General features: G+C 36.1%; 1 protein-coding gene across 6 annotated transcripts in view; it reads left to right on the top strand.

Annotated features, from left to right (window-relative positions):
- Positions 1-15,600, top strand: part of LOC106094193 (solute carrier organic anion transporter family member 74D) — a 33,038-nt gene extending 17,438 nt beyond the window's left edge. For all 6 annotated transcript variants that reach the window (XM_059369501.1, XM_059369496.1, XM_059369497.1 and 3 more), the window contains exons 3-10: positions 4,247-4,476; positions 4,538-4,867; positions 5,058-5,565; positions 8,846-9,052; positions 9,114-9,261; positions 9,427-9,582; positions 14,694-15,019; positions 15,096-15,600. In XM_059369501.1, the coding sequence (XP_059225484.1) occupies positions 4,247-4,476; positions 4,538-4,867; positions 5,058-5,565; positions 8,846-9,052; positions 9,114-9,261; positions 9,427-9,582; positions 14,694-15,019; positions 15,096-15,261 (2,071 nt within the window). In that variant the 3' untranslated portion in view covers positions 15,262-15,600. The remainder of the gene's footprint in view (positions 1-4,246; positions 4,477-4,537; positions 4,868-5,057; positions 5,566-8,845; positions 9,053-9,113; positions 9,262-9,426; positions 9,583-14,693; positions 15,020-15,095) is intronic.
- The last annotated feature ends 811 nt before the right edge of the window (positions 15,601-16,411 follow it).

Below are 16,411 nucleotides of genomic sequence, written 5' to 3'. Positions count from 1 at the left end.
GATATAGTCCGATATAGCCCATCTTTGAACATAACCTGCCTGAGGACAAAAAAAAAGAATCTGTCCAAAGTTTCAGCTCAATATCTCTATTTTTAAAGAATGTAGGGTCGAATTTGGATATTTCTTTGTGTTGCAGACGGAATGACAAAGTGAATAAAGGGTGATTTTTTTGAGGTTAGGATTTTCATGCATTAGTATTTGACAGATCACGTGGGATTTCAGACATGGTGTCAAAGAGAAAGATGCTCAGTATGCTTTGACATTTCATCATGAATAGACTTACTAACGAGCAACGCTTGCAAATCATTGAATTTTATTACCAAAATCAGTGTTCGGTTCGAAATGTGTTCATTCACCGTAACGTTGCGTCCAACAGCATCTTTGAAAAAATACGGTCCAATGATTCCACCAGCGTACAAACCACACCAAACAGTGCATTTTTCGGGATGCATGCATATCCCCATCCTTCGGTGGTGGGTCTCTATATATTCTTTTGCATCTTATGGCCTAGGGTTCATATCTGAACTATGGTGAACTAACAAGGAATAAAGCTGCAATAATAGAATCCATTTATCTCGATGACTTCAGATTTCAATCTCTCACGCAGTACGGTCGAAAGCATTGTGTATGCAGTGGAAAGGAGACTTCTTCCTGTGTAGTTGGCACGTTCTTTTACCTAACCTTTTTATATACAGAACATGGTATGATAAGCTTCCAATAGCTTGAAACACTAAAGTAGCGGATCCGTCTTAAATAGTTAATCTGTAACCCATCAGCTCCTGCTGCCTTGTTGTTCTTCATCTTCAAGGCGGTATGTATTCCATGTCTCCAGGATCAGCAATTCGATCTGTGGTTAATAAAAGCAAGCAAGGACGGGCTAAAATCGGGTGAAGCCGACCTTTTGATACCTACACCAAATTAAGTATGCAGGCTAAGTCTTCGGAATTAAAATGTTTTGAGCAAAATCTGTACATATTGTAGGAGTCATAGAAAAAAACGTTGTGCAACAGGTTGAGATGATCGTTTGATAAATGCGCTTGCTAAGGCCCCAAAAATGATCGGGAGATACATACATATGGGTGCTATATCTAAATCTTAAGAGATTTTTATGACATTTACCAGTGGTTAGAGGAGTTATAAAAGAAATCTTCTTGCCATATATTGTAAGGACAGCTTAAATAAGTAAAAGCGTGCTAAGTTCGGCCGGGCCGAATCTGTGGACCCAACACCATGGATTCTGCTAAAAATGTATCCAAATTAAATTTAGATGAAGGGCATAATTTTATTGTACATACCAAACCTCTGTCAAACCAATAAAAATTAAAGCTTCTAGGAACCGAACAAGGATAATAGAAAGAACGGTTCACATGGGAGCTATGTCAGGTTATAAACTGATTTGGACCGAACTTGGCACAGTTGTTGGAAGTCTTAATAGAAGACTATATGCAAAATTTCAGCCAAATCAGACAAAAATTGCGACTTGTAAGGACTCAAGAAGTCAAATCGGGAGCTCGATTTATATGGGAGCTGTATCAGGTTATAGACCGATTTAGACTGTACTTGGCACAGTTGTTGGAAGTGATAACAGAACGCCAAATTTCAGGCAAATCGGACAAAAATTTGGGATTCCAGGGGCCCAAGAAATCAAAGATAGGTTTATATGGCAGCTATATTATAGATCGATTCAGACCGTACTTAGCACAGTTGTTTGAAGTCGCAAACGAACACTACACGTAAAATGTCAGCCAAATCAGACAAACACTGTGGCTTCCATTGGCTAAGAAGCCAAATGGGGAGATCGGTTTATATGGCATCTACCCTGGGTAGCGCCAACGTCAACAGTAGGCATCACATCCTCCCCAAGGGGAATTTTTGATCGCAAGGGGGTCATGGCGTTTTGCCCCTGAAACGGACTTCAGATTCGTATTTCTGGGCTCAATTCAGGCTTAAGCTCAATAATAAGGGGCCTGCTTCTGCTCTACCCGTAAAAATCTCCCAACTTAGCGCTTGCACAGCTCCCGGAATACCATCGAGTCCGGGAACCCAAGTTAGCGTTATATTTAGGGATTCCAAATAGTTCGCCACGTACCTAGAATTCGTTGTCCTCGAACCCAAGGCCTTGAGGGCAGCCATATATACATATTTTCGAATGAACATTCCATTAAGGAACAGGAAATATTGGGTTGCCCAAAGAGTAATTGCGGATTTTTTAAAAGAAAGTAAATGCATTTTTAATAAAACTTAGAATGAATTTTAATCAAATATACTTTTTTTTACACTTTTTTTCTAAAGCAAGCTAAAAGTAACAGCTGATAACTGACAGAAGAAAGAATGCAATTACAGAGTCACAAGCTGTGAAAAAATTTGTCAACGCCGACTATATGAAAAATCCGCAATTACTTTTTGGGCAACCCAATACTTGTTTTATTTCAAAGAGTGCAGTCCTTTTCAAGTTCTATTCGTTGCTCAATAGTATGTGGCCTCCTTTTTGTATGCCGAGCCCGAACGGCGACAACACTTGTTAGAGAAGTTTAAATATGGCTGGATACCTTACGAATGTCGTCAGCATTAGGAGGGCATAACCATCGCTGAAAACTTTTTTCTGATGTTCTTGCCACGATTCAAACCCAGGTGTTCATCGTCTTTGGTGGACATGCTAACCTCTGCGCCACGAGGGCCGCCATACTGTTCACATAAATTATGAGTTTGGAAGACGGTAAATCTCTTCCAGAAATTATGTTGCGGCTATCGTTATGACACAGATATCTGTCAAAAGACCGTACACTCGTCCTGCAGTCTTACCGACATGCCGGTGCTGAGTGTCTCTGAGTATACCCCCAATCCAGTCCCTGAATCCATTTTTGAGTCATATATAAAGACATCCGTAAAGACCGGGATGGAGGAGCGGCAGGACCTGACACTACTTCATCCCGGGAAAGCGAATAAAGAAGAACCCTTTTCAAATCGGTCTTGGTGCCAGCATGGACCCTACCCAGTCAGACCACAGTAATCAGAATGAAACCGTGACCGTATCTACTTCCCTTCGTGTACCTCAGCGCAATCTTGACGGCATATCCAGCACAGCTTTCAAACCTGTTTGCCTGCGTACGGTATTTTGTGGAATTTTCCATGAAGTGGGCAATAGTTTGTCATTGCGCCGCTGTAAAATTGGGATAAGGAATGCCAGCGATTGGATCGGCCGAGTGGAATATGCTGATACCTTGTGTTACGTTTGCAGCTTTTCGATGAACAGCTTGCGTGCAGTGCCAGATCAAACTTTTCTAGCTACGCTTGGATGGGTGTAAACACATTTAAAACCCTTCTTTTTTCCTGATATCCCTCCTTTAAGTGGCACGCTGCTACTGACCACATGCTTGCTAGGTATGCCGCCTTCTTGACTTCAGTAGCATTTCGATACTTTTGATCGGAATTTTAGCTCCTCGGGGGAGACAGTTTCCATGGAGTAAACAATGATTTGTTATGGCGCCGCAATATCCTTCATTTGGTCATTCCGTTTCCAATACTTCGAAATATGCATTTCCGAACCTATAAGTATTCATATTCCTGATCGACGTAAAAATCTAAGACGAGCCATGTCTGTCCATCTGTCCGTCTTGTCGTCTAAAATCTACATTTATTATCCCAATTGGGACAGACAATACGACTCAGAATGGTCCGGATTTGGATATAGCTGCCAAATAGACCGATCTATCGATTTAAGTTATTGGCCTCGTAAAATGCGTATTTAATGTCCGATTTCGCTGGGTCAGTGAGTTATGTTAGGACCCTCGACGATCATTCTTTAATTTGGGCTAGATCAGTCAGGATTTCGATATAGCTGCTATATAGACCGATCTCTCGATTTAATCTCGGGCCCATAATAGGCGCATTTATTGTTTATATCAAGAATTCGCCCAATTTACCCGTATTGCTTAGTTTAGGGTATTATTGGGTTGCCCAAAAAGTAATTGCGGATTTTTTAAAAGAAACTTTAATCAAATATACTTTTTTTACACTTTTTTTCTAAAGCAAGCTAAAAGTAACAGCTGATAACTGACAGAAGAAAGGATGCAATTACAGAGTCACAAGCTGTGAAAAAATTTGTCAACGACGACTTTATGAAAAATCCGCAATTACTTTTTGGGCAGCCCAATACATAGTCTGCACCCCTTTCCTTTCCTTTCCTTAATTGTTGTTGAAATACGAACTCCATTCATTTGATTTCTTAATTTCGAATTCTTTTCAGATTCGCCAATCAAACGGCATACGTTGTACTCTACGGCCTGGTGGGCTGCATCTTCTCAATGACATACGCCTACTTTAATGGAACGATAACAACGATAGAGAAGCGATTTAAAATACCATCGAAAAATACTGGCATCATATCGGTGGGTAATGATATAAGTCAAATGATGGTCTCTGCAGTTTTAAGTTATTACGCCGGCAAAGGACACCGACCGAGGTGGATAGGATTTGGTAAAGCGCTCCCCAACAACATGAAAAGTGTTGATTTTTTATATGTTCCCACATTTTACAGGTCTTTTGACAATTGTGGCTTTCTGCTTACTGACGGCGGCTCCCCACTTTCTCTATGGACCCGGCGAAGATGCCTTAGCCTTAACCATGGAATTTGGGGCCACACCTGATGAGAATGCCACCATGGAGGCAATTAAAGAACAACGTTCTAAGACATTATGTCGGCTTAGTGGTGCTACCGAATGTGAAATGGGCGAAGGGAATTTCGCACCTCAAGTGGTGCTATTCACAGCTCAGTTTATCTCGGGCATTGGAGGGTCATTATACTACACTTTGGGCGTCTCATACATGGATGATAACATCAAGAAATCCAAGACACCGGCGTTGTTAAGTATGTCTATAAAATGCTGCTACAGAAGATAAGCCTTTTGTTATATTTTTTATTAGAAACACTAAAAATGATAATAAACTGTTGCTAAAAAAAAGAAATAGATAAGCTTAGACAGTGTAAAATTGTAAACAGCTTTTGTTGAGAAGAGCAATGCTTATTTAACTTTATTTATATCGTTTTTGTTTTATAGGTTTATCGTATTTTTTGCGAATGTTGGGTCCCGCCATTGGTTACGCCTTGGCTTCCTTTTGCCTGCGGGTGTATATTGCCCCTCAACTGCACCCGGTGATCAAAATGAAGGATCCCCGCTGGCTGGGCGCTTGGTGGATGGGTTGGCTCATAATTGGCACCATGATCTTTCTCACTGGAGTTTTTCTTTCAATGTTTCCCAAAGACCTGCCCAGAGCGGTGGCACGTCGCATGGTAGAGGAGGAAAGACGTAAACAAAAACTGTCCATTAAGGATAAGACAAAGAATGAAAAGGAATTGCTAAATGAACAATTGGAGGAAAAACCTCAGGTCGAGCACAAGGCCTCTTTCAGAGATATGATGACGACATTCAAACGTTTGACCACCAACAAAACCTTGATGTATAATAATTTTTCTTCGGTCTTCTATTTGTTTGGTTACACTCCATATTGGATATTTGCACCAAAATATATTGAAATTCAATACAGGCAATCGGCATCTGTATCGAGGTAAGTAAAATGAACAAAAAAATTAAACTTAAAATTGAAGATTGAAACCCTAGAAATGTGTTTTTAGAAAACGCCTCATGGAAATTTCCATTAAATTTTGAGCTTAGAGAAATTTTCCTGAAATTTTGAGTTTAGAGAAATTTTCCTGAAATTTTGTCCTTAGAAAAAATTACACAGAAATTTAATTCTGGAAAATATTTGGAATTTTGTCTTTAAAGAAATTTTTAAATTTTGTATTAAATTAAATTTTGAGTTTAGAGAAATTTTCCTAAAATTTTGAGTTTAGAGAAATTTTCCTGAAATTTTGTCCTTAGAAAAAATTACACAGAAATTTAATTCTGGAAAATATTTGGAATTTTGTCTTTAAAGAAATTTTTAAATTTTGTATTAATAAAAATTTTACTGGAATTTGGATTTTAAAGAAAATTTCCCTGCAATTTTGTTTTAAAAGAAATTTCTCCTGACATTTTATTATATTACTTTATTATACCCTCCACCATAGGATAGGGATATACTAATTTCGTCATTCAGTTTGTAACACCTCGAAATATGCGTCTAAGACCCCATAAAGTACTTATATTCTTGATCGTCGTGACATTATATGTCGAACTAGCCATGTCCGTCCATCCGTCTGTCTGTCGAAAGCACGCTAACTTCTGTAGGAGTAGAGCTAGCCGCTTGAAATTGTGCACAAATACTTCTTAGTTGTAGGTTGCTTGGGATTGTAAATGGGTAAAATCGGTCCATGTTTTGATATAGCTGCCATATAAACCGATCGTGGGTCTTGACTTCTTCAGCCCCTAGAGGCCATAATTCCTATCCGATATGACTAAAATTGTGCACGTGATGTTTTGTTATCACTTCCAACAACTGTGCTAAGTAAGGTTCAAATCGGTTAATAACCTGGTATAGCTGCCATATAAACCGATCTTGGGTCTTGACTTCTTGTGCTTTTAGAAGGCGGAAATCTTATCCGATTTGACTGAAATTTGGCACATAGTGTTTTGATATCACTTTCAACAACTGTGTGAATTATGGTTCAAATCGGTCCATAGCTTGATATAGCTGCCATATAAACCGATCTTTGGTCTTGACTTCTTGAGCTTTTAAAAGCCGGAATTCTTATCCGATTTGACTGAAATTTTGCACATAGTATTTTGATATCACTTCCAACAACTGTGCGAAGTATGGTTCAAATCGGTCCATAGCTTGATATAGCTGCCATTTAACCGATCTTGGGTCTTTACTTCTTGAGCCTCTAGAGGGCGCAATTCTCAATCGATTTGGCACAAATTTTGTACAACGGCTTCTCCCATGGCCTTCAACATACGTGTGCGATATGGTCTGAATCGATCTATAGCTTGACACAGCTCCCATATAAACCGATCTCCCGATTTTGCTTCTTGAGCCCCGAATAGGACTATAACTTGTTTTATTATATTACATTACACTGAAATTTTAGCTTTAGAGAAAATTTCACTCCAATTTTGTTTTAAGAAAAAAGTTCTTTGATATTTTCTATTGAAAAAAAATCATGGAAATATGTCTTCGGAGATAATTCGTGGAATTTTTTTTTTTTTTTTTTTTTTTGAGAAAATTTTATCTTTAAAGAACATTTCACTTTAATTTTGTTTTTATCGAAAAATTCACTGAAATTTTGTCTTTTCTTTTTTTTGAGAAAATTTTACTAAAGTTTTTCCTTTACTCAAATTTTACGAAGAATTTTGTGTCTAGATTTCACTAAAATTTTGTCTTTTGAGAACATTTAACAGAAATTATGTCTTCAAAAACAATTTTACTAAAATTTTGTCTTCGGAGAAAATTCCTCTAAAATTTTGTCTATAGAGAAAATGTTACTAAAAATTGGTGTTTGGGGGAAATTTTACTAAAATTTTGTATTAGGAAAAATTTACTGAATTTTTCTCTTAAGAGAAAATTTAACTGAAATTTTGTCTTTAGAGAAAATTGTACTGAATTTTGTTTTAGAAGAAATTTCAATGGAATTTTGGCTTAAGATAAAATTCACTAAAATTTTGTCTTTAGAGATAATTTAACTGAAATTTTCTCTTTAAAGAAAATTTCACTAAAATTTTAGCTTAAGAGAAAATTTTACTAAAATGTTTTGTTTAATAAAAATGTCAGCGATATTTAGTTTCAAGAAAAATTTCAATAAAATTTTGTCTCAAGAAAAATTTTACTGAAATTTTATCTTAAGAAAAATTTTACTGAAATTTTATATTAAGAAAAATTTCACTGAAATTTTATATTAAGAGAAATTTCACTGAAATTTTGCCTTGGGAGAAAATGTCTACATTTTTTCTTTAGGGAAAATTTTACTAAAATTATGCCTTTAGAGAAAACTTTACTAAAACTGTGTCTTTAGAGAAAACTTTTCTAAAATTATGTCTTTAGAGAAAATTTTACTTAAATTATGTCTTAAGAGAAATTTACTGAAATGTTGTCTTAAGAGAAAATTTTACTGAAATTTTGAGAAAATTTCACTGAATTTTGTGTTAGAGGAAATTTCAATTGAATGTTGTCTTAAAAAGAATTTCACTTTAAAATTTTCTGTAAAATTGTCTCCAAAGACAAAATTTCAATCAAATTTCTCTTTAGAGAAAATTGCACTGAATTTTTGTATTAAAAGAAATATTCAAAGAAATTTTGTTTTTAAAAAAATTTTACTGAAATTTTATCTTTAAAGAAATTTTGCCTCTAGAGAAAAGTTTACGGAAATTTTGTCTTTGGTGAAAATTTTATTGAAATTTTGTTTTAAGAAAAACTTAGTGAAATTTCACTGATTTGGTCTTAGGAGAAAATTTTACATAAATTTTGTCTTCAGAGAAAATTTCAATGAAATTTTTTCGTTAGACAAAATTGCACTGATATTTTGTTTTTAGGAAAATTTCCATGACATTTTTTCTTTAAAGGAATTGTCAGTGAAATTTTGTCTTTAGAAAAATTAATCTAAAATTTTGTTTTTAAAGGCAATTTCACTGAAATTTTGTCTTTAGAAAAATTTCACTCAGATTGGTTTTTTTAATAAAAAAAAAAAAACCATGAAAAATTTCACTGAAAATTTGAATTTCCGGAAATTTTCACTGAATTTAACCAAGACTTTGTCTTTAACTAAAATTTTGCCCTAAAAGGAAATTATACTGAAAATATTGTCTTTCGTCGAAATTTTGCATTTAAAAAAAAATTGTCTTCAGAGAAAATATCCATGAAATTACCTTTCCTCCGCTAATTGTCTTTCCTTAATTTGTCTCTTTATTTTCAGCATGGTTACTGGTACAGTGGCTTTGGCTTTCTCTGCTGTAGGTGTTCTTCTCTCTGGTTTTGTAATTTCCCGATATAAACCAAGTGCTCGCTATATGGCTGCTTGGAATGTTATTGTGGGTTTTCTAACTGTTGGTGGAATTATAACATATGCCTTTATAGGATGTCCCGGTAACGAGCAATCAATGGTGGTGAATATACACGACAAGTAAATATCCCCCGCCAAATTATATTCAGAGTATAAATGTATGTGTTTTATATTCTTGCAGAGCTTTGGATAGTACTCCAACTTGTAATTCGGCATGTGGCTGTGATTATGTGCGTTATTCACCAGTGTGTGGTGAAAATAATATGACTTATATTTCACCATGCCATGCGGGTTGTAAGAAACAGCATATAACAAAAACGGGGAAAAAGGTAGGATTTACAAAACATTTGCTATGATCGAAAGCAGCGATGAGCATACGTTCATATGTGTGCATTATTTATTAAGCCCAGTTGCTTAGAAAACCTACGTGCCCATCCAAGTTTAATGTTTTAAAGCTATTCTCATATAATTTATTTTGTTTATTTATTTATTAGTACTACTATGAGTGTTCCTGTATTCCCAGTGTAAATATGACTTTGGATGGCAATACGGCTTTTGAACGGCTTACCTCTGCAAACTTAACCGATGATGCTGATTTTAAATTTAGTTCTCCAGAGTCCTTATCTGCAATAACAACTACAATGCCTGATGTAAGTATTTACGGAATACAGATTTTCAATACAAATTTGATCGATATTTAATTTTTACACCCACCACCATAGGATGGGGCTTGTAGTTGCTTTTGCGACACCACCGTCTGTGGAAATCACGATAGGGGTCGAGCGAATAAGATATCTGCTGGAAGCAGCAATTGTTATTCGATTTTGTAACTTCTACATGTTCCGCTACTAAGTATTCCTTGTTCCTTATTGGAATAAATGCTTCATGGGAATATGTGTATTCTATTACAACTTCTCAAAACTTTGCACTACGCTTTTTCTACGACTACCACAAAACGTGAGAATTTCATTTCAAATCGGTTCCTAAATAGCTTCCATGCATACACTCAAAGAAATTTGTTATTCAAAATAGCAAAACTGTTTGCTAAAACAACAGTTTTTCCCTGTAGAAAATGGGAAAGTAGACATGATTGCTGTCTCAGCAAACAATGGGCTGCTGTTATAACAAATATTTCCGCCTGCAATTGCTACAAACAAAATCTGCTAAAATATTGAAAACGCATTACCGCTAAACAGGCACACAATTGTTGCCGCGAAAGCAATTGAATGGCATTACATTGAGAGCCAGTATTTATTTGCATGAAAATTCGAATGTAATTTATTTTATTTTTATATTATTTGATTTTATTCTATTTTATTTTATATAATTTTATTTTATTTAAATTATAATTTTTTTGGGTGGCGGATTTTTTGGGGTTTGGACGGGGACCCGACACTTTGGGTCAAATTATTATATCAAGTTCACACTCTGCTCTAAAATACCTTCAATTTGATATCCATATTATCTCAATCGGTAAATATGTCCGTTTGTGGTGGGACGCCCTCCTAGGTTATTTGACCCCCTGTTTGTGCTTTTAAGTTACCAGGGAGTGAACAAAATTTCGCTTAACCGATGTTCCCTTCACCGAGAACTCGCTTCTTTGAAAATTGGGGTAAGGGGGAGGATCAGCCCTCCCTTCCAAATTTAAAACAATGAAGTATCCTATTTTCAACAGCGGGAAAGCTCTAAAATCTGTGAAAATTTCATGACATCGATTCAGTCGTTTTTGAGTCTATATGGAAAAAATAAACAGAAAGCAAGAGTTTAATTATAGCCTCCACCATAGGATGGGGGGTTTATTAATTTAGTTATTCCGTTTCTAACCCCTCTCTATAATGCATTGTGCGGTCTGCTGGCCAAACAATTACAAAAGGGTGTGAGTTCCTGGAATGTTTAGTATTCCTGACATACATCCATACATCAGCATTAAGAAGACGAATATCAGTACCATGAAAGTACCGATAGAACAGCGCCAAACAACCCACATTGAGACGATGATGAAGGGAGGCAATAGAGTTGGATACCCCACTGTCCCCAATCAACGTCATCGCCCTCTTCTGTACACGGTCCAGTAGCTCCAGGAATGATTTTGAAGCTCCAGCCCATACATGTGAGTTGTACTCCATTTTCGGCCTTATGAAAGTGGTGTAGTGTTAAGAAGATCAGACGGAGTGAAGTAATTCTTACACCGTTTAAGGAAGCCTAAACACTTGAACTCTTCTTTCGACACTTCAAATACATGTTTAGCCCAACGGACATCACTTTGTATTTCCATACCCAGAACATCAAAAGCTTCTGATTGCTCAACATCTACACCGTTGATAGACAAATCGTAATGGGTCAGCGAATCGTTTGTGTGACAACAAGCTGCACTGAGTCTTCCGTGCATTAAAATCTACTCGATTCATTCGACCCCACTCAGAAATGGCCAGCAAATCCTGGCAGAGTGTATCATCCATATCCCACTTCATGTCCTCAATTTCTCGAAGACTTGGCCTATGGTCGTATGAGTACGACTGACAGAGATTACTGTCATTCGCAAATAAGAAGGTCGGATTCGATCTCTGACCCAACAGATCGTTGATGAAAATTAGAAAAAGAGAAGGAGAAAGAACAGAGCCCTGGGGTACACCTGCGGTCAATTTGTGCTCATTGGATGAGAACCCATCTACAACGACTCGAATAGTGCGATCTCTGAGAAAGCTCGAAATAAATCGAACAAAGCCATTACCGACACCAAATGCGACAAGCTTTGATAGTGCACCGTGTCAGACCCTATCACATGCCTTGGAGATATCCAGAGCCACTCCAACGTTCCGACAGAAGTGCCATGAGGTCACCCGTAGTGCGATTTCTGCGGAACCCCTACTGTTGGTCGCTAAGAAGGCCATTAGACTCTAAATACCTTACAAAATGGTGATTAACCATGTTCTCCATGACCTTGGAGAGAGCGGAGCATATTGCAATTGGCCGATAATTCGCAGGGTTGCTTGCCTCACCCTTCTAGGGCATTGACTGAATGTTCGAAACCTTCCAACACGCCGTGAAGCGCCAGTTCCTGAATACAACCTCTTTCGATCTGACAGCATCTCTGCATGTCCGGTTAAACCAATTTTTGTCGTCTTATTTAGCCGTTATAGTCTTAATGGAATAAATGTCTTAATTCCATTTAAAATTATCTTCTCAATCATTTCAGCAGTAGCATTTATATCGTCATCTAGAAAATATAGTTTCCAATTAAAATGCTGAAAGAATCCATTGAGCTCAGTCCTGCGTGCTTTTTCGTATAATAATATTGACCGCTTCGAGACTGGGGAGGAAGCAGTACGAAGAGCAGCATACGAAGAAGATGCTGAAACAATGCAGTGATCGGAGTAACCAAGAGGTGCAAGAGTATTAACTTCATACTTTTCAGAGTGTGAAGTTAAAAAAAGGCCAAGAGTATTATTTTGGTGCCCTTGGACACATGCGATATGTGTCCGTTCGTTCACTAGTTGCGCCAAACCATTGTGCACAGCGAAAAATTTCCGACCCTACAAAGTATATATATTTCTAATCGTCGTAAAATTCTAAGACGATTAAACAATGCCCGTGTGTCTGTCCGTCCGTCTGTTGTAATCACTCTACAGCCTTCAAAAATTAAGATATTGAGCTGACATTTGGCAAAGATACGACATTGAATGGGTCAAATCGGACCATATTTGGACATAGCTGCTATATAGATCTGCCGACATTCGTTCAAAATATGGTTTAGATCGGAATATATTTAGATAAATCTGCCATATAGAGCGATCTGCCCATTAAGGGTCAGGAACCCATAAAAGCTGCATTTACTACCCGATTCGCTGAAACAGTGAGTTGTCTTAAGTCTCCCGCCATCTGATTTAAATGTTGTAAAGATCGTACGATATTTAGATATAGATGTCATATTGACCGATATGCCGATTAAGGGTCTGAAACCCATAACAGTATTATCTATTATACAATTTTTTTAAGCCTCCCGACATCCGATCCAAATATGAATCGGATAAGACTTTAAAGATAGCTGCCACATAGACCGATCTTCCAATTTAGGGTGTTATTTCCATAGAAAGCGGATTTATTGACTGATTTTGCTGAAACTGTTATTTGTGAATCGAGACCACCCACTATTTAGACTTAGCTTTGGATACAGTTGTGGAGTTATAATATTGGGTTGCCCAAAAAGTTATTGCGGATTTTTTAAAAGAAAGTAAATGGATTTTTAATAAATCTTAGAATGAACTTTAATCAAATATACTTTTTTACACTTTTTTTCTAAAGCAAGGTAAAAGTAACAGCTGATAACTGACAGAAGAAAGAATGCAATTACAGAGTCACAAGCTGTGAAAAAATTTGTCAACGCCGACTATATGAAAAATCCGCAATTACTTTTTGGGATTATTATTAAATCAATGGTGGTGGGTATCCAAAGTTCAGCACTGCGGAACATAACAAGTTTTTACTTGTTGAGAGTGGGACATCCCCCAAGTAACCCTTGGACCAAATTTTTTATATGACAGTTATATTTTATTTACACATACCTTATACAATTGGATATTGTCCGGCTGCAGTCCACAAAAAACCTTTTTTTTTTAAGTTAGTCAGAAAAATGTGTTTTTTCCTTTGTAATAGCATTTGACTAGTTTCCCAGATCGCGATTTCGTAAGGTACCACCCAAACTCGTCAGTAGGAATTGTCAAAAAGTTATGTCTTCTAGATTGAAACTATACACTTAACTGTAATTTCATTTGTAGCGCAGCAAGACAAGAAAATTACTCCTCTTAATATATTTCTTCTTCTCCGTTCATTCATATATTTTACGATAAATGTATTCGGTGTTGAAATAATTCATACAATCGGATATTGTCCGGCAGCAGACCATGGGGTAATCTGTTTCTATTACAAATTGAAAACAAAAACCCTTTTTTTAAATCTAGGCAAAAATACCCATTCCAAAAACCTTTCATTTCAACACCACAATGTATAATCAGTAAATATTTCCGGTTGGGGTTTCTTTCAGATTCGTACTCTAATTCCAATTACCTCTCATCTGATAACCATATTGCCCCAGTTGGAAAGATGTTATTTTTGGGCGGCTTTTTGCGGATGGACGGGCCCCCGACACTTAGGGTCAAATTATTATATCAAGTTCGTACTCTACTCTTAAATATCTTTAATTTGCTATCCATATTTCTCAATTGGTTTTGGGGTGGTGCGTTCCCCCCGGGTTATTTGACCCCAAAGTTCTATACCAATTTTATGGTTTTGGGGTCATACAAAATTTCGCTTAAATCTATGTACTCACCTCAAACATCTTGCTTCGTTGAAAATTGATTAAAGGGAGGGGGTTAAGTATTTTCACCGGAGGGCAAGCTCTACCATATATAAAAATTTCGTGAAAATTGGTTCGACCGCTTTTGAATCTGTAAGGATGGAAAAAACAAAACACAATAGTTTAATTTTAATACATTAAAATGCTTCTTAGAGCGTGAATCAAATATGAACCACATAAGCACATATTTGGATATTACTATGGATATAGTGGAGTTATAATAAAATAAGATATTAACTATATCCTTGGGGGTGGCTATCCAAAATACAGCACGGTGAAACTTAATGCGTTTTTACTGGTTATTATTCACACACAATTTCTTTTTAATTTAAAGGGTACAATGTTTGCCTTTTTATTAAATAATCCCAAATACTACATTCTTTATTCAACTATTATTTTCATTTTCAGTATCGTCTCGGAGATGGTGGTCAAGCTGTATATGGTGCTTGTCCGGTGAATTGCTTCACCCAATTTGTCACATTTTTGGCCGTGATGTGTGCACTGAAATTCATTGGTGCCACTGGGAGAGCTTCGAATTTCCTGGTGACGGTGCGATGTGTACCAGAAAAAGATAAAACAGCAGCCATGGGTTTTGGCATGATGATGATGTCCATGTTGGCCTTTATACCAAGTCCAATATTCTTTGGTTGGGTATTGGATCGGTTGTGTTTGGTGTGGGGCAAAACGTGTACAAACAAGGGCAATTGTTGGCTGTATGATCCAGAATCTCTGAGGTGAAATGCCCCAAAGCAAAGCCAATACGATGTATTAAAAGTCTTTGTGTTTTTTTTTTTTTTTTTTTTTTTTCAGATATATCCTCAATATGACCGCTGCTGTATTCATAGCCATTGGTGCTCTATTCGATTGTGGTGTCTGGTATTATGTCAAAGATTTGAAGATATTCGATGAGGAAGTTCAGGATGTTGAAATGGAAATTGTCCAAAAGGAGGAGGAGACCATAAAACAGGAAATTTAATCGAAGTTCAAAAACTTTTATATGTTTAATATTTCATATCTCATTTTGTCTTCAATAGTTCAATCTGTAGTTTTTATATTTTATCGCCATTTTATGTACGTGTATGTGTGATTGTTTTAAGTGATACCCCGGCATATTAGCCCATTATCTCTAAAGCAAGTGTGAGTGTGAGAGTGAGAGAGAGAGAGTGATAGTGAATGAATGAATGTGATTTTGGTTCAATCATTTATTTAAGTGATAGCAAATCAAAGATTTATTATTGTTGATTAAATTAATTTTATACTTTGTTAAGTTTTAATTTCTACACCTATTTGTAAAGATTGCCCCAAAAATATATAATAAAATTTTTGTTGATATAAAACTAAAAAGCATGGTTTTTTAAGAGAATAAGTTCATAAACAATCAATATGCCAGAAGGATGAACGGGAAATTTCGTAAGAACGAATGATATTGGGTTGCCCAAAAAGTAATTGCGGATTTTTTAAAAGAAAGTAAATGCATTTTTAATAAAACTTAGAATGAACTTTAATCAAATATACTTTTTTTCTAAAGCAAGCTAAAAGTTACAGCTGATAACTGACAGAAGAAAGAATGCAATTACAGAGTCACAAGCTGTGAAAAATTTTGTCAACGCCGACTATATGAAAAATCCGCAATTACTTTTTGGGCAACCCAATATATGCGGTTATAAAGAGGAAAGTGCGTAAAAGTATTAAAATTGTTAAATCGAGTATACTCTTTACCCGTTAAAAGCCTCCTAAAACCTTATTTCAAGAATATTTTGATAAAATTATATTTTGATATATTTTTCATAAGAAATCTCCATTTGAAATGGCAACTCTAAAACTTATTTTCTTTGTCTCACATAACATGAAGGTCTTTCTTACGAATAAAATTAACTCAATCTACAATCTTATCTAATATTCTAGTAGAACTTCCCTAATTAACAACAAATGTCGGCAATCAATTAATTGCTTAAAAAAGGCCATGCATTCGATAACTACGTACCACATATCTGCAAATTTTGCATTTTTGGCTATTAAACTCTCATATTAACAATTAAGATTAGAAAAATGGCCGAAAAGACAACAGGTTTATATTATATAATTAATTAATCACCCCATAACAAATGGAATGAAAGTGACTTTCA

The sequence above is a fragment of the Stomoxys calcitrans genome, chromosome 5, assembly GCF_963082655.1.
Source record: "Stomoxys calcitrans chromosome 5, idStoCalc2.1, whole genome shotgun sequence".
NCBI lineage: Eukaryota > Metazoa > Arthropoda > Insecta > Diptera > Muscidae > Stomoxys > Stomoxys calcitrans.
Note: the sequence above shows the minus strand (reverse complement) of the source record. Positions and strands in the feature narration are given on the sequence as shown.